We start from the raw sequence: 25,538 nt of genomic DNA, 5'->3' as shown, positions 1-25,538 counted from the left end.
CTCCTCATCACCGAGCGCGATCGCCTGATCCGCGAGCTCTGGGACAGGTTCGTGGCGCGCTGGGGCGGCCGCGTCGAGCGCCGCGACGACGCCACCATGTTCGTCGTCGACGAGGGCAGGCACGTCCTCGATCGCCAGGGGGGAGGGGATCAGGAGGACGCCAAGGACAAGGACAAGGACAAGATGCACGACCAGGTCCAAGATGATGACGCCGATCCCTACGTCAGGCGCATGCGCGAGGTGCAGGCCCGCATGGATGATCTGGCGGTCGCGGAGGAGAGGCAGAAGGCCCATGGCGGGTCTTCTTGAGTCTCGAGTCTCGAGTCCTCAGCTGTGCTGGCTTTGGCTGTCTGTGGCTGGCTGGCTGGCTTGTAATACGAACATCAACTCTTGTCATGTTAAGCAGAAAGTGTGATGATAGTTCTAGGAGACCTTTGACCCATCTACGAGCACTACTATCTCAAAGCTATCATGCATGTAAAGGCAAAGTACCGGGTCCATTCCGTTCCGTTCCCGACACGTACGTTTTCTCCAACTCATATCAAATAACGCCCCTAGTAGAGCTTACTCGTGCCTAGTAGTAGTAAGGAGTTGGTTATCAGAAGCCCAGCTTACTTCCAATCGCACCCAAGACCATCTGTCGCTTCTGCTTCTGCACGAATTTGCCCACATCGTTCGCCCAGCCGCTACTCGTTTCCTCCAGCCGGCCCATCTGATCGTCCATGAGGCCCAGCCTCTCCGTCCGCTCCTGCACCTGCCTCTGCATATACGCCCAATACCCCTCTTGCTCACCGTTGGGCCCGGGCGGAGGCGGCTTGCCTGATCGGGCAGCGGCACGCGCCGCGCTCTCCGCCTCGCGCATCTCCGTGAGCATGCGTTTGCTGGGCGGGCGATCGGGCCCGCCGATCAGGATATCCATGTCCGAGGGCGTGATGTACTGCGTCCCGCTGATCCACTGGAGATTGGAAATTGTGGGGCGAGGGGGAATGGGGGCCGAGGGGTTGAACAGGCGGTCTTGACTGCGAGGTAGGCTTTGGCCGGTGCCCCAGACGTTGAGGAGAGGGCTAGCTCGCTGGGGCCCGTCCAGCCGAGGATATCACCCGTCGGGGTTATGATGGCTTCGCGGAATCGCTTCACGTCGAGGACGTGCGAGATCTTGGCGCTGCCGATTTCTTTTAGAGCTGGGATGGAATAGGCGCGAGCATGGCCGTCACCGAACAGGCCTACAAGGGCGCCGCCTCGGTCTCTGAAGCTGGTTATGGCAGTTGTGGGCGCCTCGGGCGCTGGCGGGCTTGAAGACTTGGACCCCCGTTGTGGTAGTGACAACTAGAACGCCATTGATGCGGTTGCCGGTCTTTAAACTGCCGACTGCAGACTGGGTGGCATAGGCTGGAAAGCCAGAGTCCGCGTTGATGGGGGAGATTGAGATGATTGGGTCGCCGAGGGAGGCCACCCCTGCAAACGCAACGCTATACGTTCCGTTGCTTGCTGGCAAGATCTTGAAGGTTTCCAAGTGGCCCAGTGATGTTCCCACGAATAGTAATATTGAGGAATAGTCTACCGTATCGTTAAATTCCGCTTGACATTGGAGGGACACGAACCTTACCATCACCATCAAGTGTCATGACACCGAACTCCACAGCTGTTGGCACTTCTTCACCCCCAGACGCGTGACTGTTACTTCTTCGAATGCTGGCTTTCTTGTTCTTTGGTGCTAGATCACTCAAGAGCTGGGTATGAATGATAGCAGGTCCCCTCAGATCGATGACAGCAATACTGCCTCGAAATCCAACGGCAACGAAGCCCACATCGGAATGCTTCAGAGCGGTCACAGGTCCTTGTTGTTCATTCAGGAGCGTCAAAGGAAGTAGCCCCTCCTTCAGTACTGGATCAGCTCTCTCAACAATATTTGTTAGCCTTCCAGGTGGCGCATTAGGTTTTGGTGGAGGAGGTTCTCTTCCAGACTGTGGATTTTGGTTCAATCTGAAAATCGCCACTTCTCCAGACTGCAGACCTATAGAAAGCTCTCCAGTTGCGCCACTCATGCTCATTTGTGTCACATCAATGTCTTCGAATCTGCCAACTGCCCTTGCAAGATCTATTTGCAGAACAGCACTGTTCTCGATCTCATCACCATGTGCGGCATCCCAGACTCGAACGGTGCCATCCGCGTGTGCAGCCTGGACTATGTTTCGGTTCTCGTGCCGCTTTAGTGGTTTGGTCTCTTCTGCACCTCCAAGAAGGAAATTGGGGCCATGTTGTCTGGATTCTCGTGTCCCTAGCCACCGTGTACGGTCAACACAGGCAAGAGCAATCCTGGTAACAAAAGGATGCACGAAAGTGAGGGATACATGGAGCTGATTGGTAGGTGTAATGGCATTTCCAGAAGGGAAGCTTAAAGTGATCAGCTCCCCAGAGGAGAGCAACGTAATGACCGCAATTGGATCGTTTGAACCAGCGTAATGAGGTGTCGACCTAGGTATCAATAGAAATTTTACAATTTCGGCATTTGGCGGTGTGGGAAGGATGTGCGTGCGCCTCGGAACCCGGAAGTAATTGGCAAGGACATCCCAAGAAGAAGTTTGATAATTAGGTGTCGGGCCCAGATCGAAGAAAGTTAAGCCTGGCGTCGGACAGGAAGTTGGTGTCCCTCCTGCAATCAGCAAACCAGTGTCATCTGGATTTTCCTTTGAGCACCAAGCAATATCGAAGTATGGCTGCTTCATAGACTTGATACCAGGCGAGCTATCCATAGTTGTTGCTCCCCCACCAGGCACATGAATATTCGTGGTCTGAATTGTTCTGGCTTCCACAATTCGTCCGTCACGAGGGTCCCAGAAGACGAGGCTCGAATCATCATGTGCGGTAAGGATGAATGTTCCAGTGGGATGCCAGACCGCGTGCGACAATCTCGGCCGTCGTACTTCATGCAGGCCGGCCACATCTGGATCGCCTCCTGGTGCACCTCGCGGGATCTCGTACTGAAAGAACTTGGTTGCTTTATTCTGTTTGAAGGAGAAGAGCGCAGCGCCCTCTGTATAGCCAATCAACAAGGTGCCGATATCGCGTGGATGAAGTTGCATCGATACCACTGGCACGAGCTTCGACCGCGGATTGACTTGCCTCAATAAATTGGGGATTCTGAAGCTAGTCAAGGTGTCCCGATCGAGGTCGTACGTCACGATGTCACCTGTTCGTGCTAGTCAGCATATGTGACGAGTTGGCTGTTCGAATGCCGCATTCATACCCACCATTCTGCATGCCTATGAAGCAGTAGTCCAAGCTCGGATCTGTAAGCACTGCTGTAACATGTCCTGGTGGCGCATAGCTGGCAACCAATCTCCCGGTCTCCAAACTAAATACGCAGACATCGTTCTTGCTATCCCAGCTTATGAGCTTGTCGGCGCTGAACTGCAACTGTCGTATGGATGCCCGTCGTGGTGTGGAGAGGGTCATGCAGACTCGCTTCTGCCCGTAGACGTATATCAAGCCAGCACCGAATTGGGAGTCATTGGTCCCCACGGCCAACAGCGACTGAACGGGGTCGTATGCAAGGGCGGCAAGCTGGGAGTTGACGCCATAACGGACAAGCTATGATCTAGGGTGTTGGTTAATGCAGCTGAGGGAGAATGGCTGACGCACATCGTCGATCGCAAAGAGCTCCGGTGTTAGGCCAGAAGACAGGTCCTTCTGCACACCAGCTTGCTTTCCCCTCAGCAAATGAGCCATGATAGACACACTGTGCTGGAGATGAAGATCATCACGAGATAAACAGGTAATATGGAAGGTGCAAAGGCGTGAAGGCGTGAAGGCGTGAAGGTATGAAGCCGTGATGTTGGTCGAACAACTTTAAGTCGGACCATTTGCAACCCTTGGACCCTGAAGGCTCGGCCGGTGGTGACAAAGCCAGCCTTGGCATCCCCTTCTTGGCCTTCAAAGTTTGGCAAAGGCTTTCACTAACGTAGTACACCTACTAAGACTACTAATACTAGTAACCCTACTACGGTAGAAGGCATATGTATTGTTAGCTCCAAGCAAGAATTTTATATCTGACGCAGCCGTGATAGATTATGCACCCCGCGTAAAGAGAATGAATTAGTCTAGGGCAGGACCAATCTTTATCATTACTGAAGGGTCAAGAGTTACTACTATGGTACGTACTGCAGTAGCGTTCCGGAGGATGCCGAGCCCTTGCATCAAAGACTAGCTACTACTAGTCCACGCTAACAATACTTATTGCCTCTTACCGCAGTAAGCGTCAACTCGAACTGAGGGACCTTTACTTACTACTATGACCACGGCTACGACAACGAGAGAAAGTGGTAATCGTGTGCTATCAAGCAATGGTTTTTGAATTCTGGTTTTGTAATCATTTTGATCCTCCCCCCAAAGTACTGGGAAAGACTCCAAGCAACAGGTGTGTACATGCATTGAGCTGATAGGATGGCGTCATAGATAACCCTTCGGACGCACTCGTATTTTCACCCCACCACGAGGGTGATCGCGATCCGGCCAGCGACTCCTTCTAAACCCCAGTAAATGTATTTCGAAGGAGCTACGCCATGCACACCGGCCTCTCACTTGAACGCTGGAGGTGTTCTATTCAACAAGTTCGTGATCATATGACACTGGATAGGCTGGCTAAGGAAACTTCGTGATTGTGTGATCTGTTCGAATGCATTTGGCCAATTTCAAGTCATCGGAACTAATACTCTTGCGGCCCTTGGAAGACTGGCAAGACTCTGGCTCCATCTGCTCATTTTAGGCTGCGCAAGATATTATGTCTTCAAAGGGTCATGACGCGATGTTGTCCATTGCTGCCAGGGCCGCAGTAAGAGCCCTACGAGCTTGCATCTCGGTGTCGTGGCCCAAGATTTGATTATAGCTTGCGACGATGGCGACTACAGATTCGTAGCAAGTGTAGCTAGTAGCCGTCAGCATATCGATAGAATTGGAAGTTAGTGCCACGTACATAGCCTTAGTCATAGAAGGCAAATTATAACGTTGCCTAGGTATCAGAGCGCCACCATGAGGTAATGCCGTACTGCGGTCTCCTTGTGACAAATATGTCGTTGCTGAAGTGGTGCAATTGCTTCGTGCTTTGCAAGATGCCGAATTGCCTGACAGGTGTCTGGCTGCGACGCTTTCCGATCCTGACAACGGCACTCCATCCAAGATGGTTGCAAAATTGTAAGTCTTCTCTCTAATATCGGTGTAAGGAAGTGACAGCATCAGGTCTTCTGCATCACGCAATGCAGGGTCGAAAAGCTCCAGAACTCTTTCGCGCCATGAGCACGCTGGACCGGGAGTCTTTGAACTTCTCTTTGTGCTCAAAAGTGTAGGCTTCTGTCGGCGGCAAGACCTTGGTTGGGTGCATGCCCGATCTAGTAGCCGGCTGGTGACGTTGTTGCCGGTATCGAGCTCTACGTTGAGACTGTAGCTGGGCGGCGAGCGAGTATGCGTGGTGGTAAGTGATTGTATTTGCATTGTGCTGGGCAATTCTAAGGGAGATCAAGATATTGAAGAGCAGGCAGTGAAGGATGTGCGTTTCCGAAGAGTTCTCAATGGAACATTCAAGAATGGACAACAGAAGTACAAGGCGACCAGAAGCATGAATCAATATAGCCTGTTCAACAAATTTGGGTCACCGTTAGGGGCCTTGGGGGCTGCAACAACAACACACATATAGGAAGGAACGACATATAAGTGTCTTACAGGCATCCGTCAGCTTTCCGTTTATCTCTTTCGAAGCCAGCTGAGCTCGCATGCAAATGACCACAATACGGCCTTAGACGAAGCAACATCATTTGCAGCTGTAAAGACAAGCCTGGGGACTGGCAAGCCACCTCGGGAAACACAGCATGGCTGTCACTGATAATGCCGTTGGACGGCGGAGATATCAAACCGCCTCTGCCATCTCGCTTGTCGGAGCGATTCAGTTTGTCCTCGAAACGATAGATGGTGAAGGTATTCTGCCGGGGAAGGACTCTTTATGCAGAAGGATCGCTTCCTGTCTTGGCCCGTCGAGGTCTCGCCAGCGTTAAGCCAATTGGGTGCCCGATTAGGCGAAGAGGCACTAAATACGGATTATGCCACGCTTGGTCATTTGGAATCTCGATGCCGTAGGATCTGGTACATGGTTTCGCGCTCCGGCGTTAAGCTGAAACGTCAACATTCAATCTCCGACCTTGTTTTCATGCAGACAGTATGACGCGTCCAAAGTGTCGGTATCTGAGCAATCTGTTTGCCTCAAGCCATCAAGGGCCAAGGCCCATTTACTACGGCAGGAGGCATAATGTTTGTCACCTGCGCACTAGTAACTACTTGTAACGCCAAGATATAGCGCCACAAAATCGCTCAATTAGGACTAGTCTAGTTTTTTCTTAATATCGAGTATGCCGTCCTTCTGCATCTTTTACTACCTGGCATCTCTTTGGTGTTAACTTAAGGAGCTCAGTAGGATCAGTAAAATAACGCGTAAAATCAATAAATTGCCCGTAGAATGGCGACAGTGAGTATTCGTACAGAGCAACAGGGTATCTGTACGAGCGCTGTTGATGACGTTACTTACTAGTGCGTAGGTGACAAACATTATGCCTCCTGCTGTAGTACAGAATTGGTGTCGCTCTTGGCACATAATCTCGGGGCAGAAGAGCGACACCAATTTTATCAATGGGCCTCGGGCTTTACATCTTGCCATATTTTGCGGCATAAAGTTAGTGAGACTCGGTGAGTTGTCAAGGTCAGCCGGCTGGATGGTCTGGCCTTGAATTTGTTGGACTCGTGGCGCGTCTGAGTGTTTGAATGGTCATATTGATTGATTTGCGGCTGATACTTGCAATTTCAAGTTGTTGCTGGCGTCACATTTGGTTAGGCCTGTCAAGCCACGTTTCCGAGTCTGTCGCGGCTGGACTAAGGCTAAGTTAAGTTAGCCAACGCTTGCAATTCCACTAGTTTGGCACGCAGGTCATTGACATGTTGCAGTTGAACCCGCAGTCAACCAAGTTGCCTCCAACACACAAGACAGCTTTGCGGCACTGCATCAGCATGGTTCGTATTTCTTGCACTTCCAGAAGATGTTTCGCCATCATGTCATCACTCATAGCCGATAAAAAATGATGCCATCTGTGCGCCACCCACCATTACCTCCTGTGGGGCTCCTTGACCTCAGCGTGGCCTCTCAATTCTATGACCGGAACTTTCCATAGTCGGTGGCCTTTGTGGTGATCGCAGCATTCAACTGTGAAGACTGGAGGCTCTTCTTGGCCCATGCACCCCTTCTCCATTCTCACTCTTGGCATATTCGTTGCAGGGTACATCACTGCAAGGTGGGATCTTATTGCGCAGCTTTACGCTGTAACTATCTTCGCCTGGGAGCACGGTGTAGTCGTGAGCACAAAGATCTCTGCACCTGATAAGCTACCTTTGGAAACTGATGAGCGTCTCCGTCCAGGCTCGTGTGGCCAAAGGTTTTGCCATTCTTTCCCTACTTTTTATCCTCTTCCTCCTACCAATCGAGCGCGTCGCATCTCGAGAAACTAAACTGGTAAAGCCCTTTGTATTCGGAACCGAGAAACATGTTGATGATCTCGTACAGCATCCAAGGTCTGGAAAGCAAGGCATATCAGCACGAGAGCAGCTGCGTCGACGAGGTTCATTCTAATTCTGTACAACAATGAGAGCATGATCGCCAATGATGGCTTGCTTCGGGTATTCTGGCCAAATGGACTCTCTGGGACAATGACACCCGGTGTGATGGTCGGTTGGAGGAACTCAGAAACAGACATCTTCATCGTCACAATATTGGAAGAGGCAGAGGTATGTCCAAGCCTCTGAAAAAGTAACATGGTGATATAACATCCTTTAGGTTCGCAATGTCGAGACTGCTCTGCGGATGGGCTCCCTCTATCGCAACAGTCCACATCCTATTCGTCAGATTTTCCAGACATGTGCCAGGGATTCGATGCATGTCTTGGGCACCGTCAATTATCCCAATTCTGCTGTCGAGTTCAAAACCTCGATGTTGCGCGCATTCACCTTTTCAAACGTTGCCCCTCCACAGATATACTGTCCACCAAGCACAGGATTCTCCGTGCAAATAATCACCTTCGACTCTCCCAATCCGATGAAAATGCAGTATATGTCGCTCGAACCCATTTCCCTAGCCCTAATGGATAAGTTGCCCGATGGGGAGCCAACTACCCTTGCCCTGGGCCATCTAGACATGGACGAAGAAAAGGAGAGGCTTCGGATTGCAAAACTCGTGGAGAAGCTTAGACTGCATACAGTCATTAGACATCCACCATCCAGGAAGGAGAAGGCGCTACTGATCATCCTAAATCAGATCAATTGCTCATTCGAACTGGCTAAGTTGTTGCAGAGGAATACCCCACTGATTGGATCAAGACGGAAGCGAAGCAGATCCGTGAGCGAAAGAGTCGTTGAATCTGCTCAGTCACTCTATAGCTACGCTGCACTCGTCATCTGGAACCTTTTCTTGACATACGTCTACCCAATTATCAGAAAAGCCTTCTTGCTCGGCCTTATCACCCATCGAATCTTGGCCGAGATTGTTTTACGAATACTCGAGTTCCGACCGCCCCGAAGGTTTCCGTCCCCAGACCTAGACCCTAATCCCCCCACAGCCGAATCGCATGGAAGTGCAAGCTATGCTCTCAAAGACCTATCTGCAGCCTTTCAACAGATTCACATCCGCCTTCAACAATTCTCGTACTACCCAATTCAATACATGCTCCTCCGTCGCCGTCAACAGAATTGGTCATCCATACCCACCTCTCACGCAGACTACATTCGCTTCTACAACTCTCTATGGCTAGTTGCGAATGATGTTATCATTGGCATAGCTCTAGGCAGCTATATAATCGAAAGCCACCAGAATACCGCTGCTTTTCTCGGGACCTCGCTAAATCAGTATACGATCTCTGGCCTAGAACGTATGATAACGTGGCTTATGGGGTGGCCTGCTGGCCTCAAGCTGAACGGGGAGTTGGCGGACTTCCTCGGGGCTCTTTCTCTCTGGGTGATTGAGTGCTGGAACCAGATTATCACAACGCTCGTCACACCTTACCTCCCTACAATCGTCTATTTCATCGGCTTCAGCTCGTTCGCTGGTGCTAGCATGCCCATAGCAATTCTTTCTGACCTGCTCAGCCTTCTCACGCTGCACATATACTGTTTTTACATCGCCAGCGCACGAATTTTCAACTGGCAGTTGACCATTATCTACTCGCTCTTCCAGCTCTTTCGTGGGAAGAAGCGAAATGTTCTACGCCATCGTATCGATTCGTGTGATTACGATTTGGATCAATTGCTTCTAGGCACAATTTTATTCACTTTACTGTTCTTCCTCCTGCCGACAGTTGTGGTCTTCTACCTGACCTTTGCCTTTGCAAGAGTGAGCATCATCGTTCTCAAAGCTCTTTTAGACACATTTTTGGCTTGCTTGAACCACTTTCCGCTCTTTGCATTGATGCTGCGAGTCAAGGATCCAAAAAGACTGCCTGGCGGTGTCCATTTCACGCTTTACCAGGATCCTTTCTCTACAAGAAATCAGTGTTCATCATCCGTGGCAGATAGCAATACCGTGGATAGCGAATTTGCTCATTTACCCTCTAGAAACGTGTCCTACGTCAACCTCTCCGCGACACCACTTTCTCTCTATCAGATATTTGCTCAATATTCGCATATCGCCTCTCGCATCCGCAAACATTACCTATCACCACAAGTAGTCTTCCGGCTTGTCACTGGCAGATTTGTGCCGCCACTCGGAAGAGGCGAGATGTATGGTCTTCAATACTCAATGCTACCCAGAAACCGCGTCAGCGTGGGGGAGGTCTGGAGAGGGTTGGTTGATGGTGGCTCCGATAGCAGCAATGCTTATGGCAAAAGTGGACGAAGGAGATAGATCATCGCAGCAATCGGTTGTATGAGTATGTATCAATTTCGAGTTGTGTCTGTTTAATCCTACCATGTTTCCCAGCGCGTCTTCCACCTGGTCTTCACAGCGGTCACACTCGTATCAAGTACAGCTGTCTTTAGTGACATGTGGCTCTGGCATTAGCATACCAATCTTGACCGAGTCCTACGTCCTCTGTTGGATAGGCTGTTAGTTAGAACTTCCTTGCTGGCTCAACTTCGGCTCAGCCTCCGCTCCCCAACACCGCCACAGCTCCAGTCTTGATGTCCTCTGCTCACCTTGATACTCGGTTACCACTCACTAAGAAAATGTTGCGCATGGATGGAATCGCCACTGTCGGAGCCCATTCAGGCCCTGCGCTCCCGAAGGGGACATTGGCAGACCAATTTCTCCATAACCTGACGTCAACCTCTGACCATTTCATCCAAATCTTCCGACATATCTTTCACTCCATGTCCCCAGGTGTCCCTGACTCCAGCAGCCAGCGCCCCACTGCATTAGTGCGACATTCAGGCCCCTCTTTTGGGTATTTCGCCCCCAAATCATTGGACTTCTCGTTCCCCTACTACCATCCACAGCCATTCTAAGCCATCTTCTCTCAGCTTAGGATTCGATTGATCGCTTCGATCGGCAGATAGAACGTATTTTTCCCCGACCTTCTCTCTCATGTGTCACTTTCTCCCGCGTAGCTTCTTCGGGGAAACCCTTTCCTCCAGCTGTCATTCTTGTTCTTTATCTACTTTTGGGAAGTTTCGTCGTAGACTTAGTTATTATGCTTAAGAGCCCATGGCCACTCGAAAAACAAACCTGTATTTTATGGCATGATTGCTGGGCGACGGATTTAAGATGTTGTGTAAATTTGGATCACATCCAGCACGTAGTATATAGAACAGTCTCAGCTTGACTCGAGTTCGCAGGGTCGTTTCTAAATGCAAACAAATTCTGAACCCGGTTCGCAATTGCAGTCTCGGTAACCGCACATACCCTTGTTATCATCATGACCATCATCGTCGTCCTCGTTCTCGCTGTTCTCTTTCTCGGGGTTATAAGGTTGTAGGAAACTCTCTCACACGATGTAGGCAGCTTGACGAATAACATGAGGAAGGCCATCATATCTTTGCGACATGACCTTTGCCGCGTCTCTGTCTTCTTCAGTCGGTGATGCAAGGCCTGTCAAGAAGTACAGAAAGAACTCAGCACCTTGATCAACACTGAATGTCGTTACTTGTAATCCAGAGTTGAAAGGGCGTCTCGCCCAGGATATGCGTTCCTGCTGGTGATGAAAATCGAGCCATACTTTGAGGAAGGTCAAAAAATTGTCAACAGCAACATATCGTTGGACTTGTCGTAGACCATAAGCCAGTTGACGTCTAGGAAGTCCTTAGTGTTGGTCAAATAAGCAAAACCAAAGATGTTCCGATCAAGGTGAGTAATCCAATGAAATACAGCTTAGCCACTATGTTCCGCATTGCCTCCATCAGTAGCACGCCCCAGAAGCCTTACCAACTGGCTGAGCTGACCCTCCAACTTGTCTTTCTTGTCCGCATAGAGAGGAATGATAACCGGATACGTGTCACAATATTAACACATATTTTCGAGAGCGGTCGACGATTTTCCAGACCTTCAAAATCCCACGGAGCACAATACTAGAAAGTCTGATGTTGGGGCTTTCTAGTGTTCTGGTAGCGATTTTATCATGAAGGTTAGCAATCTCTCCCTCTCGGCCAAAGAAGTTGTCATTACGTGCGCACCAGCGAAAAACATGGTGAAACACATTGAAGGTTACTCAATGTGCAATCGAGCGCCACCCCAAACGAGCCATGCAATACAAGGGTTTGATTGAACTATTGAGTCTGTAGCGCGTCCAAAAGACGGGATGTGAGGCATGACTGAATATGCGGCTGTCAAAACGTTATTCGAGCAGTTTCGATTGTACAACTCGTTCGAGAACTTCATAAAATGGTTCAATTGCTCGGGATCCAGGCCTGGACCAAGCCATACGCGCAAGATGTAGTCTCTATCCTCTGGCTGAGTTCTCGACATGTAATCAATGAATGGTTTTACCAAATAGAAGTCTCAGTAACCCCAACTCTGAAGAGGACTGAGTGCCGTTAGGTGAACTGGCGTTGCCTGCTGTTGTAATGTTCAAGCCCAGAACGTGAACTATCGTTGACCACGAATTAAATCCTTGCGGCGATTTCAGCTGGGTGATGTTTGACTGGCTGTTGCGGATCCTCTTTCAGGCGCAATATGGTATGCCAAGGGAATTGCACTTGTTGATATGATATTGCTAGACGCTGGCTGCTGCGTAGCAGCCATGAGTAAGATGACATTACAATGAGTCCAGAACCACATAAGAGCAAAGAACGAGCAAAGAACGAGCAAAGAACGAGCAAAGAAACGAACAACAGCAACGAAGAAATGCCGCAATTTAAGGCCACAGTAGTTGATATTATCCAAAGCCGACTCCATACTGTTATTTCAATGGCATGCGTCTTAAGAGATACAACACTTGTCTCTTGACCTTGAGATGATGTCTGTTACTGGGGCATATGAATTGAAACAAAAGACAAATAACGCTGAAAGTGACAAAAAGGTGCAGGCAGAAGAATTAGGCTGCATGTATCCGCATTTGAATCGGCAGTACTCTCAAGCAGATTGATTTTTTTATTACCAGTTTTAAATATGCATCGCCGGCCACTGACTATCCCACGCACTGACCAACTTGGTTTCCTAATGCCGTCGTTGCCCTGAAGATTTGACGCTAGTTAGTAGGGAACCAAATTGGCCAGCGCGTGGGATAATTGTCAAATGGCAGGAGCGCTCATTGGCCGCGTTTCGTACGCGTTATCCCTGGGTTTTTCTTGCTTTTGATTGGTCAATTCCTGCTGCAATTTCGCGGCTAATTTTGCTGTGCCGTACAGCAAATTCGTACTTATCTCTGCGCCCTGCGCACCTTTTTTGAACGAACAGGGCCATTTCTTCCTGCTGCACAGATAAGTACTCATGTAATTGACGCAAGAGTTAGGAACGTCCTGAATGACTGGAAGGTGTTCGAAATAATGGTTTTTAGAAGCAAACATTTCAAGGAGATACGGAAGGAGAAACGGAACGATGAAACCATAACACACGGAAGGACCATAGAGTTCTCAGAAGGTTTGCAATTGCTACAAGTAGAGACAAGAAGTAGCAGATTTTGCATCTAATAAGGCTAGTTGCATGTTCATCCCATGAGGATTCGGCCCGAAGGCCTATGCACAAAGGACAAGGTTGTTGTGGGGCTTATTCTGGTTCACCAACCATCGAGAGTGCTATCCTCTGTCTTTACAAGTACGTGGTCTCACACCTGCACTCCCGATCTCTTCCTCAACCATCTTGTTTTGTGTTTATCTAGATTTCGTTATCCTTTGCCCCTCCATGCTCTTTGCAGAATGGCTACTTCTTTATCTTCCGGGCCCTCAGGTGACGCGATGGAGATGAGGGTTCAACCACAGAAGGACGAGTCCGACGTCAGCGTTGCGAGTGTCGTTGTCGACTCCGAGTCTAACGACTCTGACGTGTTCAAATCTACGCCTGCTGATGCGGCCAACATGCGGCGGATGGGAAAGGATCAACAACTCGTCCGGCGCTTTCGAGTCCTATCTACGACCCCATTTGTTGCTGTTGCTACAGGCGCATGGGAATATACTGTCTTCAACCTCACCTCAGGCCTCACCAACGGTGGTCCCCCCATACTGATCTATTCGATGATTTGGAACTTCGTTGGCTTCGCACCTATTTACCTAAGCATGGCCGAAATGGCCAGCATGGCACCTATCGCTGGAGCTCAGTATCATTGGGTGAGCGAGTTCGCGCCTGAAAGTTGCCAAAGAAGTCTAAGTTACCTGACTGGGTATGTACTTTGCCCATCTTTATTCGGTCTCTAGGCGTCTAACCATCCTGTGGCTGGACTTCAACGATGGCGTGGCAGGCGGGAAATGCCCAAGGCGTTTTCCTCATTGGCATTATCGTTCAGATTATCATCTCCCTCCACCATCCGCTCTATGCATTTACTCGGTGGCATACTACACTCCTTGCCATGATGGCGGTTTGTATCGCTTATATCGCAAACGTCTGGGGCGCTAAATATCTGCATCTCTGGCAGAATGTGGTCTTCATTCTCCACATTTTGGTCTATCTTGCATTTATCATCCCGATCTGGGTGAATGCGCCACGAGCCTCATCCAGCCAGGTTTGGACTGAGTTCACATTCTCAGGTGGCTGGCCCAGTATAGGATTAGCAGTGCTCGTTGGTCAGCAGACAGGTCTCTTTACTCAGATTGGTGTTGACACTGTAGAGTGCACCCGAATGTCCCAGCTGTATTGCTTCTAATATTTGTGCAGGCTGCACACGTGTCAGAAGAGGTCAAGAACGCTTCAAAAGCGATCCCAAGAGCGATGATCTGCATCTGGGTCATCAACTCTTTGCTGGCATTCACATCTTTTATCACCGTTGCCTATCATCTCCAAATCTTGACGAAGCGCTGGCCGACCCGACATCATATCCTATCATCCACGTCCTTCGACAGTCAATGTCTAACAATTGGATAACCGTCATTCTTACATTTACTCTCTTCCTAGTGGTCTGCTCCAACATCGTGTACCTTGTGGCAGTTACTCGAGATATCTGGGCCTTCGCTCGAGACCAAGGCTTCCCCTTCTCAAGCTGGATTTCAAAGGTTGAAGAAAAGCGACATATTCCCAGGAACGCCATCATCGTTACCAGTGCTACCAGCTTCTGCCTCAGCTTGATCGCCATTGGAAGCCCCGTCGCCTTCTATGCTATGGCTTCTCTTTTCACTGTGGCCCTTCTCCAGTGCTATTGCCTTAGTATTGGTTGCATCCTGTGGCGCCGGATCGCTTGTCCTGAAACGCTACCACCGGCCACATTCTCTTTGGGCAAGTTCGGCGTCCCTATCAATATCGCGGGGGTTTGTTACGCCCTATGGGCTTTCTTCTGGGCATTCTGGCCAATGTACAATCCTGTTGTACCGGAAACCTTCAATTGGGCCTCAGTCGTTTTCACCGCCACCTTGATCGGTGCTGGGGTGCACTTTATGTTGGTGGCCCGTCGCAACTACTTTGGTCCAGTGACCCATGTCCAGGGCAGGAAGGTGCAACATAGGTGGACAGGAGGCGGGTGAAATCCCTAGCTTATCATCTGTGACTACCGAAGGTTTGTGGCTGCGGAAATCGGGAGTCTTTGACCACTATCATTGCGTTGAAGATAAGTAAGTTAGACGACTAAATTGGTCGAGCGGGTGACGAGGAGGATGATGACTGTTGAACAACACTCTGTGCGAGGAAAAGGAATGTGGAGGCCGTATTGGGGCATTTCGGGAATGAGAAACGAACGAGTTCAGTCACAGCAGCGTTCGGAAACAGCACAGCCGTACCGTTGTAACCGTACCAGTACTAAATAACGAGTAGATATATAGTAGATATATCGTTAAAAGTATCACTAAATAACTTGTTTGACTTGGTGCTGATGTCATCAACCTGTTATCACATGACTAACTTAATGCTCTTGTGATCTACTGTAAAATTCTGCTGCAGTCTTATATGGCGGCGGTATTCTCCTCTAATGAGCTATGTTGCTCACATGTAGGCGAGACCAGTCCAACAAGGGACCGGTATTAAAGCTTCTTCGGACTGGAGGCATGCATCTTAAGTAAATGACATAACACAGTTTAACAGGATGTTCAGTGTGTCAGGATCTCAGCCCTGCCCTGCGGATTCTACTAAAGATGGCTCCCCCAAGGCTACAGTCGGCCAAGCGTAGAGCGGGTGATGTAACGAGTGCCTTATAGTGATGTAACCATCAGCGTATGCTGATGCGACCTTTCTTGTAAGATTAAGGGATCTCTATCTAGACTTGAGAAGGGTTAAAAGTTAGTATACTATTGATTTTACTCTAACTGTATATAGTAAACTAATCTATATTGTATATGTTATATGTATTAACCATTGCGAAGGGTCTTCCTGCATCCACGAATCATTGCACCACTCTCCAGCATCAGAGTATTCATCAATCATACTTTGAGCACCCTCAGCTCGCGTCAGCACTCGTACTCTCATACTCGACAAAGAGATCTACGGGTGCTTTGCTCTAGAGACTCCGCTAACCATGGTCTGAACAATTTCGCCGAAAGCGGTTCTTAGTATTGTTCTACATTGTCTCCTAACACTGCTTAGTATTGTTCAGCTGTTGCTTCTTCCACCTTCCTTTGAAACTGCTTCATAGACCGAATGCGAAAGTCGTGCCACTGTCTCTTTGAGAATCGTCTCGACGTTACAAGAATCGATATAAAGTCCTGACGATGCCCCCAACTGACTTTTCAACTAGAACCCCATTCTCATCCAAGTAAGTTTGAATTTCTCCAAAGGTAGGACCAGAAGCAAGCAAGCAAGTAAGCAAGTGATCATGCACATCACCACCCCATCCGTCATCCTTCCGCTCTTCCTCGCCTTCACTGTCACCACCGTGATGACACAGTACCCGACCACCTCCCCCGAAGAGATTATCGCTCTCAAACACTTCAACGCCTATCCCGCTGCTGACACCCCCACTGTCCCCCCTTCCAACTTCGAAGGCACCGGCACCAGCACCGACCTCCATCTCACCAAACGCAGGCCCCGCTACAAGGGCATCCTCCTCTGCAACCAAGAGCACTGGAAAGGTAACTGCTGGTACGCGCCGCAGAACGGCAATGCTTGCCAAAATTGGGATGAGATCCACTCCTTCGGTCCGGATAACGGCGTCAACTGTGATGTCTTTGAGGGCGAGGACTGTAAGGGCAAGATGGTGTTGAAGTTTGTGAGTTATCCCGGTGAGGAGGTGACGCCGGCCAAGAGCAAGTTGAAGAGCTTTAGGTGTGGGAGTCATTAGGCATCTTCTACTTCATCGCAAGAGGAGGTAGCGGGTGGGTAGGTTGGGAGAAAACAAGATGAGTGTTGTGGCCAAGTAGATCTTTCGGGCGTGGCGAGATTAGGTTCAGAGCGAAATAAGTGGCAAGGGCGTCATACAGAATGGTTTTCGGGATACAGCTTAGGCGCTGCCACGCATACCGAGTTCCATTTCTAGCTGCACGATGATACCAGCATAGTAACACCTTTAGCTGTCAAAGCCCCATTCGTCGTTGTTTCAATTCATTTTCTCCATTTCCCAAGTTGCCAAAGAATGCTATATGCTGCTTCTAGTAGCTACCACCAAATGATTAGCTACTCTCGTTGCCGTGATCAACAGAGCATAGCCGTCAAATTTCAGACGAAGGTATTCCTGAACCAAAAGCCGAATTTGTTGGCAGCATGGCGCTTGGCTCTGCCCCAGCTTCATGTTGGAGCTTCATTGCCAGACCATCTCAACCGACCTTGCATCCTTGGGTTCCGGTCTAATTCATCTGCAGCGCCTGTCGATTTCCTGCTCTAGCCGGTTAGGACAGCTGAATTAGGAGAGCTGTAGCTCCACGATCGCGGAAAACTCTTGAAGGTGACTTGGAGCTGAAGGAGCAATGACACCCTAAAATGCCTTAACTAGGCTTGCTACCACGCCACGCAATGTCATCGCTTCAACATATGTGTTCCTGCGCCTTTCGACGGGCCATGTTCACGTTTCGTTGGTCAAATCATCCATCAAGTCATCCGCTTCGCCCTCATCTTGTGCGACAGTTTCTGCACCTGTGACTTCTCCATTTGACACCTTCTCTAATCCGGCGCAGTTGGCCAGTATCCACTCCGCAACTTCTCTTCCACCTTCCTTCGCACTGCTATCCGCCTCGTACAGGGCATCATGACCCGCGTTGTTAGTGATGAGTGGATCGGCGCCAGCGTTCACCAATGCCTTGACGCATGGTAGATGACCATTAACAGCCGCCCAGTGAAGGGGCGTATTGCCATTCTTATTTCTGTGGTTGATCAAAGTGGAAGTAGATTTCACTGGCCCACCAGTGGAGTCAGGCTTCGAGCTAAGGAGAGATAGTAAGTAGCTCAGAATTGCCTCATTCCCGTTCGCGGCGGGCCAGTGAAGGAGGCAGCAACCCGAACTCAGCTCAGGCTTGTCGTCATCCTCATCCAGAGTAGCTGCTAGAACCGTGTCCTGGGGGCAGGAGTATGAGCTCGAGATGTGGGTGATGGTGGCTTTGAGGGCATCTAAGTCGCCGGTGCGGGCATAGTAGGTCAAGTCATCGAGCTCTTCAGCGCCCAATGACAGTGTCGACATTGCGAGTATGCCGAGGGAGAGTTGAGAATAATATAGAGATCCACCTCAATTTATTCTTACTGACTATTCACAGTTCGTTTGGAGGGAGCAGTTTTGCCAAGACCAATAGGGCGGTATCACGTGATATGGGAAAAGCTAATCCAATTGACATGCTAGCTACTAACTAGTGGTACTAGTTCTGATAGGGCCTTGGCGCCGGTTATGTTCGTAGTACTCCGTAAATCCAGCCCAATTTCATCCGAACATGACTTTCTAGTCATTACTCTGTGTAAGACCACCAGTTGATACGCTGGAGCTGATTTTACTCCACAATGAAGTATAAGTACACAGTAGCCGACTGACTCTCGACTCCACATGGAACATGACAGGTGTTCCCTTCACGTCCAGCACTAGGGCTTGATACCTTAGTGAAACGAACTCGCGCAATGTTTCGCCTACGACTCGGCCCCCGTGGTCGGCCTTTTCTTTCCAGGATAATACCAAAATCTGCGTCGAGAAGGTCTACCGTACAAATCTCGTCGCCCGAACAGTGCCTGTGTCAGAATCCAGCCACGTCCGCTTCGTCGCCCCTCCTGTGAACCAGTTCTGGACGACCCTTGCCGGCCATTTTCATGAAACAGCCTGTCAAGGTTCGAGTATACATTATCAAAGTACATTGCTGCCGTGTTTTAGTGGAGCACAATGGAGCCGAAGTTCGCACCACATCTAGCCTCTCAATGCAAAACAATGAGCCAGAACAAGATTGTTTTGCGGATATGCTATTTGGCAAGAGAAATAGCAAGCGTTCGTTGAGCCAAATCATTTCCTTTCAGATCTACAACCTTTAATCAGATCGGATGTTTCATCAGTGTTCAGGCTCATCCTTAGCGTCAAGTTCTGTTTCTGTTTCTTGACCTAAAAACGTGTCAAACATGAATCGGCGTCTCTTTACAAAGGCCACAAGCCTTCCTGACTAATGTTGTTAGAATACCACTCTCCTCACCTTTAACACCCTTCATACTCCTCTTCGAGAACTAAGACAGATATTTGATTTAGTTATCGCAGATCACCCACATCCTACACCCTACCGCTTACGTCTTTTTTCACAATGTCGCAACCTCATGTGATGGACCTTTATATCGTACAGCGCAGGATGCAGATAGGTGACAAACTTTGGATGTTTGGTATGAGGTCTCGGAAACACGATAAGGGAACTTTAGTCTACGTCAGCGATCGTATACCCAATGGTCCGGCAACTATACCGTGGGAGTCGTTGACCGACTGCTCCGTTGCCTTCGCGGAGCTCATTTCAACTATTGGGGCGGCACATATGGGTCTAGCTCTCCGCCTTCTGAAAAACGTGATGGCGGACAACAATAAAGCATTCATATTCCAGGGGCTTACGGTGCTCAACACAAACAAACTTGTTCCTGATGACGAATGGTCTACTTGGACGTGTCGGATGATGCACGAGATTTCTCCAAGCATAGCAGACATTTCCAAAGTAGCATCCATGGTGGATTCGACGCTTAGGTCTTGCCGGGGTAAATCTGCTCCATCTGAGCCGCCAGATCCTCAATTGGGGGGATTAAGTATGGACAGATTACCCACTGTGGATGAGATAACAGCAGAGATAGCGGCGGCGAACCTCTCACAAGGAGATATACCCAAACTACGTCGATTTAGAGAAGGAATAGTCGCAAGAGGATATTCGCCAGCAGATGTGCGCGTTTACAGGAAAGAGGCGTCTGCAAGCGATAAGCCAGGAGCACGGTCATCAGCACCAGGTCCATTGATGGTACATCACAGGAGAATACGGCCGGCAGCAGGCTTTTCACTACTGTCTTCAACAGACGTAGATGCAGCAAAGACAGGCTCGTCAGCAAGACATCGACCTGTAGCGGATGTAGAGGCATCAGCTTCGTCAGCAACACGTCAATCGGTAGCGGATGAACTATTAGCTGGCTTAAGAGCAGCAGGCTTGGCAAGGACGATTCAACCATCAGCTACAGATTCACCAACATTACATCGACCCACAATTACTACACCGGTAGCCCGCCCACGAGCGGCAAGTCTTGCGGCAGGAGGTACACCATCGGTGAGCTCGCCAGCGTCACATGTTCCTGCGGGTGCTTCACCATCCACAATCTCAGCAACTCGAGGTTATGTAGCAGCAGACACTCTATTTGTGAGTATACCAGGGCCACCAGCAGACACACCATCGGTAAGTTCGCCAGCGCCAGATGTTCCTGCGAATACTTTATCATCCACGACCTCAGCAACTCCACGCAATGTAGCAGCAGGCACTCCATTTGTGAGTATACTAGGGCCACGACTTCCAGCAGCAGATACACCATCGGTAAGCTCGCTAGCGCCACATGTTCCTGCGAATACTGCACCATCCACCATCTCAGCAACTCCACGTTATGTAGCAGCAGGCACTCCATTTGTGAGTATACCAGGGCCATCTCTTCCAGCGGCAGGTACCTCACCAAGCTCAACAGCGACACCTCAGCCAACAGCACGAACAGCAGCGCCACGCCGACCAAGACCATCTCAATTAGCACAACGGGCACCCCTCGGTCGTGCGGCAGAAAAACATATGAGGGCAAAGGGCATACCCGCTCGAGGCGCATCATCAAAAGCCCTGTCAGCGGCGAGAAGTAAATCCACAACAGGTCCACCACTCCCACATACATTTGCAGCAGAGGTCTTGGCATGTATGCCTCCAGCCAAAGTACAGAGGACGCTACCATCGACAGAGGAGGAAAGTGAGCCCCGCAACCTCAACCCAGAGTCATCAAGCAGCAGCGAAACTTCCTCCTCATCAGCAAGAGTGACCGACTACTCCTCCGCCTCATCAGGAAGGGACCAATCTTCTCCTTCGACGAGCGGCGATTATTCCTTGTCTCCTGCGCCAGAGAATCCTCCTTCTTGGCAGCAGCAGGCTACTTCTTCTTCTTCTTCTTCGAGGAAAGCATCACCGCCTGCTGCCACGCCACCAGCTACAGCGAGCAAGCAACCAGGCAGAAAGACACGGCGCTAAACCTTCTTTTCCGTCATGCCGTTCTCTTTTAATTTCCATGTCTTCCCGTGCTGTGCCCGCGGAGGCCTTTTATGGCTACTTCCTCCTTGCGCGGACCTCGAATATTGATAGCTGTGGTTCGCACAACACATATCGAGAACGATAATGTATGAAGGCCCGAATACTTATCTCTCTTCCCACAGTCCCCAGGCAAAACGCAGGGTAATCTGGGCATCCATACCTCACCTGGCCGCCGGCTCCGCCAAAAAGGACAATTTCGTGAAACGAATCATGGCTGCCTCGCGGAATATACATGTAGGGATGGTGCTGTATTCGTGCTACCGGCACTGCGGCTCCTTGCTTGCAGGCTGGGCTTAGTCAGAGATGGGGCGTGTCATGCATTTGGTCTGAAAGAGGGTGGAAGGGGCCAGCATATATCACTACGACAACATGTGTCAAAAACAGAATTATATCTTGGTTGTTGTTATTGTTATTGTTTTTTTATGGGGCGCTGGGAAGGTGAAACGCACCGCCTGATTGACAAGAGGATTCATGAAGATCTGGAAACGAAAAGCAACATAAGGTAGATTGGATAGAAAGTAAGCATACGATTGCATACGTTGCACCCCTCTCTCTCTCTCTTTTTCTCGACAGCCTATCCACCGATACGCCGGTTACAGATAGCCTGGTCACCAGGGAAAGAAGACCACAATGGAATGGTGAGGCCACTCGCCAGCTACTCTTACTCTACCTCGTTATGCCTCGGATTCGTGCTCTTACCCCTCCACCCTCTCCATCTCGCCCTCCCGAAAAGGGTGCGGCCAGGGACCGCTCGTAGACCAATGATACTGATGCCTCTCTGCCCGTCGTTCATTCTGCCTGCAGGCTGGCAGGTAAAGCTGCATCTCCCCCCTCCTCACTGTCCCCGTAGACTGTCTTGGAATGTGGGACCTCCGGCTGGGAAGCACATTCACAATGACGTTGACGTGTGTGCTGCAGTTTCGCGAGTAGGAGGTGGTGGCTGATTTTCAGCAGATGATGTGTTCCATGACCTCGGACTTCTTGACCCATGATTGTGAGATAGGGGGTGGGGTCAAGAAAGGGTTCTCTTTAATGCCAAAGCTCATGAGACAGACAATGATGGTCCGCTCAAGGATGCTAGAAGCAAGGACGTCACTGTTGTTAAGCGTACTACGGATTCGGTCGAGGAGCTTATGCCGAAGCCAGATCAGGAGCGCAGGTTGGTTGTGGATGCGCTCCCAACGTCGGAGGGAGGATCGGTGGTATCTCTGCCCTCTGGGGGTTCGTTGGATACACCTTGGACATCCGCGGCATGAACGAACCCTGTACTTTCCTGTGGCGGTGCAGCGGGGAATTTTCTATGTTTGACCTCCATTCGTGAGCGCCAAAAGGTATAGATGCCCAACGCTCCGATAGGTAGTAGGATGAGCAGACTCAAAAGCGGATAGCAGCGACGCCTGTCTCGTTCTTCTTGTGTCTTTGGCGTGATTGCAAGACCTTCCCCAGTTGGAGGCGGCGCGCGAACCTGCACCGTCTGTAAAGGGATTTGCATATTCGCTGATGGAGGAGAGGCGGCACTGGCAGGGCTAGGAGGTAGGGCGTCTGTATCGAACCATTCCTTGTTGTAATTTGGGCCGAGCTCGAATTCTAGGGTTCCACCATTAGCGAAGATATCGTTCCACGTTAGCCAGGACCGGTGCCATTCCTGGCCGTTGACTTTGGGGTTCTGAACGTGGATGGAGGTGTCCTTATCACCTCCGGTACTGTTTATCACCAGTCTCTTTCCGCTGCCAAGATCGATGCTGAGATGTTCGAACCAGGGGGAGTGGATGAGGAAAGTTGTCTGAGCTGGCAACGGGAAAAGTCCGATCATGTTCCACAACAACCAGCTTTGCATAGCGCCAGAATCGGCATTCCCGGGAAGTCCTTCTAGGGTAGGAGAGAATTTCTCGCGGGCGGTCTTTCGAGACACGGAGGTAGATAGGTCAGGTCGAGCAGCAAAATGGAAAGGTATGGAGTGGCGAAGCTGACTTGGTTTGCGGGATCTGCAACAAAAACTGAGCATACCGTTGGAGCAAGAGTGGACGAGAGTCAAGACATACTATACATACTGACATTCGGGTCTTCAGGGTCGATTTGATGCTCGAACAACATGCGTAGCCTGGAGATGAAGCTTTGTGGGCCGCCACATAGCCCCACCAAAGCAGCTATGTCATAATGAGGATTGAAGCTGTACTCCCAAGCTGAGCCTTGATAAAGAGGATCAGCCCAGTAGCCACCGCCCTGAAGAGGATCGTGAGGAAGAAACCCGCTTCGGTTTCGTGGACCGATGAACCCTTGGAAACCGAGTGACGTTGCAGCTAAATTCCAATGGTTTCTCCAATTTTGGGAACGCAGCCAATATTTCGTGCTTTCCTGGTCATCCGCCTCTCCCAAAGCCACTTGGTACAAGGCAAAATCGTCAATGGCATACTCTATGCCTCGAGTGACAGATCGCGAAAAGTTCGGTGTGATGAAGCCCAGACCAAGCCAATCAGGCAGCGCACCACGACCCTCTTTAGTCGACGAGTCATTTGCACGAGGATCGAAGTTGTTTGATGGCGTGACCTCTACGTCTTTGACCATAGCTGCATATGCATCTTTCCAATTTACTGCGCCTCTGACACCCTTCACGTATGCATCGCCCAGGACGATGTCTGCGTTTGAACCACCTTGAACAGGACCGTTGTAATTGGCAGAGCGCGCGTCAGGCAGATACCCGTCATGCCGCCAGACATCGACCAGAGACTGGATGAGTTGTTGGTGGGCCTCTGGTTGTAGAATCTGCATGAGTGGTATCGAGGTACGGAAGAGATCCCACATCGTAAAGATGTCGTCAAAATAGGGCTCTCCTGATTCCCACCTGGGGTTTTCTCCAGTGCGGTTCGACGGCAGTTGGTGCATGAGATAGAGCGAGGTGTGGAGATTCTGTAAATCAGTAAGATTGGTCTCTGTCGTTGTGACTTTGGTTAGAACATCACTGTTCCAGACCTCCTTGGTTTCATCGACAATGTCTTTAAAAGTGGAGGTTGCTGGAATTTCTCGCTGCACGGAATCGCAAGCTTGGTCGGAGGAGATGAAAGAAATACCGACTCTGCAAGTAATGGAGGCTTGATCGAAAGAGAAGACTGCGCCAACCCGAACACCAACTGACGAGACTAAGTTTCCGTTCCGGAAGAAATGTAAATCGTTGCTGGAGTCTGTCATCCCTTCAAAGACTCGGACCCTTGTAGGAGGCTGGTCAAAGATACCACCTCAAGTAGTTAGTAGAAAAAGCAGAGTGAGCCAGCGAGGTAGGTGTAGCGTACAGAAATAGATTGTCCATGGAGACGCCATACTGTAGCCATTACTGTAAGTAGCACTACCTTCGTACTGACCGTCCGAATTTGAGGGTCATATCTCCTCCTTCGAATCTCTGCTTGAGACCAAAACCACGAAATGATGGAAGCCTGTGAGAGAGGTCGACCACAACGTTATTTTGACCACTCTGATCCTCAGGAAATGTATACTGATACATAGCTGCGTGCTCTGTGGCCGCAAGCTCGACAAGGACGTCGTCTGAGGTTCTTGCGCCGTAATAACCAACCTCGGCCACATCGGCAGTCGCTCTGCCTACCCTCACATCTAACGGATTTGCGATTGGTCCAAGGACGGGTAATTGGGACACGACTCCATACATAGGCATTCCACCAGTCCCTGATAAGTGCATCATGCTGAAGCCGGTGAATTCCCCATCTGGAAGGTAGCCAGCATAGGCATTGACCTGGTCCCAGGCAAGGTCTGGTCCCAGCTTAACCATACCATATGGTCGGAGGACGCCAGGAAAGACGTTACCCAGAGCCTCGGAGCCAACGCTGGAGAAGTTAGCCGACGTTATGCAAGGTACATGGTAAAAACTGACAAAGGCAGCACATATTGGGTGAGATCGACCATTCGAGCGGGTAAAAGTGGACGATAATCTCTTCAATGAAGAATCAAGTATTGAAAGGAGAGAAGTGGTGTTGTCTGCCATTCTCATCATCGTTGCCAAATGCATTTATCTATTCCATCACGTTCCATATTCACCACGATCTTCATCCTGAACTGAATTCGAGAAGCACAAAGACTTCAGCACCTGGACATGCTGACGAGTTTGAAACATGTCTAAATTGGATTGCCAAAGCAAGCGCGCGGCGTGTGACAGGCAGGACGAGCCTGACTGGTATGAGACTGATTCTGCCATATCCATGTCTTGCAGACTATGACTAGGTTATCCCTTGTGCTGCGTTTTGGATCCCTTT

General features: G+C 50.0%; 8 protein-coding genes across 8 annotated transcripts; 4 read left to right on the top strand and 4 right to left on the bottom strand.

Moving 5' to 3' along the window:
- Nucleotides 1-96: 96 nt before the first annotated feature.
- On the top strand, nt 97-309 carry EPUS_07139 (uncharacterized protein; the record flags this gene model as incomplete). Its single annotated transcript, XM_007807430.1, has 1 exon — nt 97-309. One exon carries the CDS (start codon nt 97-99, stop codon nt 307-309), a length of 213 nt encoding a protein of 70 aa, XP_007805621.1.
- Nucleotides 310-598: 289 nt separating this feature from the next.
- Nucleotides 599-3,729, bottom strand: EPUS_07138 (uncharacterized protein; the record flags this gene model as incomplete). Its single annotated transcript, XM_007807429.1, has 6 exons — nt 599-955; nt 1,021-1,181; nt 1,228-1,557; nt 1,607-3,190; nt 3,252-3,591; nt 3,643-3,729. 6 exons carry the CDS (start codon nt 3,727-3,729, stop codon nt 599-601), a joined length of 2,859 nt encoding a protein of 952 aa, XP_007805620.1.
- A 1,065-nt stretch (nt 3,730-4,794) lies between these two features.
- EPUS_07137 (uncharacterized protein) lies at nt 4,795-5,487 on the bottom strand (the record flags this gene model as incomplete). The annotated part of the gene is made up of 2 exons (XM_007807428.1): nt 4,795-4,924; nt 4,973-5,487. 2 exons carry the CDS (start codon nt 5,485-5,487, stop codon nt 4,795-4,797), a joined length of 645 nt encoding a protein of 214 aa, XP_007805619.1.
- A 2,196-nt stretch (nt 5,488-7,683) lies between these two features.
- Nucleotides 7,684-9,925, top strand: EPUS_07136 (uncharacterized protein; the record flags this gene model as incomplete). The annotated part of the gene is made up of 2 exons (XM_007807427.1): nt 7,684-7,818; nt 7,868-9,925. 2 exons carry the CDS (start codon nt 7,684-7,686, stop codon nt 9,923-9,925), a joined length of 2,193 nt encoding a protein of 730 aa, XP_007805618.1.
- A 3,443-nt stretch (nt 9,926-13,368) lies between these two features.
- On the top strand, nt 13,369-15,120 carry EPUS_07135 (uncharacterized protein; the record flags this gene model as incomplete). The annotated part of the gene is made up of 3 exons (XM_007807426.1): nt 13,369-13,776; nt 13,908-14,229; nt 14,321-15,120. 3 exons carry the CDS (start codon nt 13,369-13,371, stop codon nt 15,118-15,120), a joined length of 1,530 nt encoding a protein of 509 aa, XP_007805617.1.
- A 1,280-nt stretch (nt 15,121-16,400) lies between these two features.
- On the top strand, nt 16,401-16,865 carry EPUS_07134 (uncharacterized protein; the record flags this gene model as incomplete). The annotated part of the gene is made up of 1 exon (XM_007807425.1): nt 16,401-16,865. One exon carries the CDS (start codon nt 16,401-16,403, stop codon nt 16,863-16,865), a length of 465 nt encoding a protein of 154 aa, XP_007805616.1.
- Nucleotides 16,866-17,582: 717 nt separating this feature from the next.
- On the bottom strand, nt 17,583-18,194 carry EPUS_07133 (uncharacterized protein; the record flags this gene model as incomplete). Its single annotated transcript, XM_007807424.1, has 1 exon — nt 17,583-18,194. One exon carries the CDS (start codon nt 18,192-18,194, stop codon nt 17,583-17,585), a length of 612 nt encoding a protein of 203 aa, XP_007805615.1.
- A 4,232-nt stretch (nt 18,195-22,426) lies between these two features.
- On the bottom strand, nt 22,427-25,191 carry EPUS_07132 (uncharacterized protein; the record flags this gene model as incomplete). The annotated part of the gene is made up of 5 exons (XM_007807423.1): nt 22,427-23,264; nt 23,327-24,512; nt 24,567-24,595; nt 24,636-25,112; nt 25,160-25,191. The coding sequence occupies 5 exons, from the start codon at nt 25,189-25,191 to the stop codon at nt 22,427-22,429; spliced, it is 2,562 nt and encodes an 853-aa protein (XP_007805614.1).
- Nucleotides 25,192-25,538: the final 347 nt, after the last annotated feature.

This window comes from Endocarpon pusillum (assembly GCF_000464535.1).
Source record: "Endocarpon pusillum Z07020 unplaced genomic scaffold scaffold691, whole genome shotgun sequence".
NCBI classification, from domain to species: domain Eukaryota; kingdom Fungi; phylum Ascomycota; class Eurotiomycetes; order Verrucariales; family Verrucariaceae; genus Endocarpon; species Endocarpon pusillum.
The sequence above is the reverse complement of the archived record's forward strand: the minus strand, read 5'-3'. Positions and strand labels throughout refer to the sequence as shown.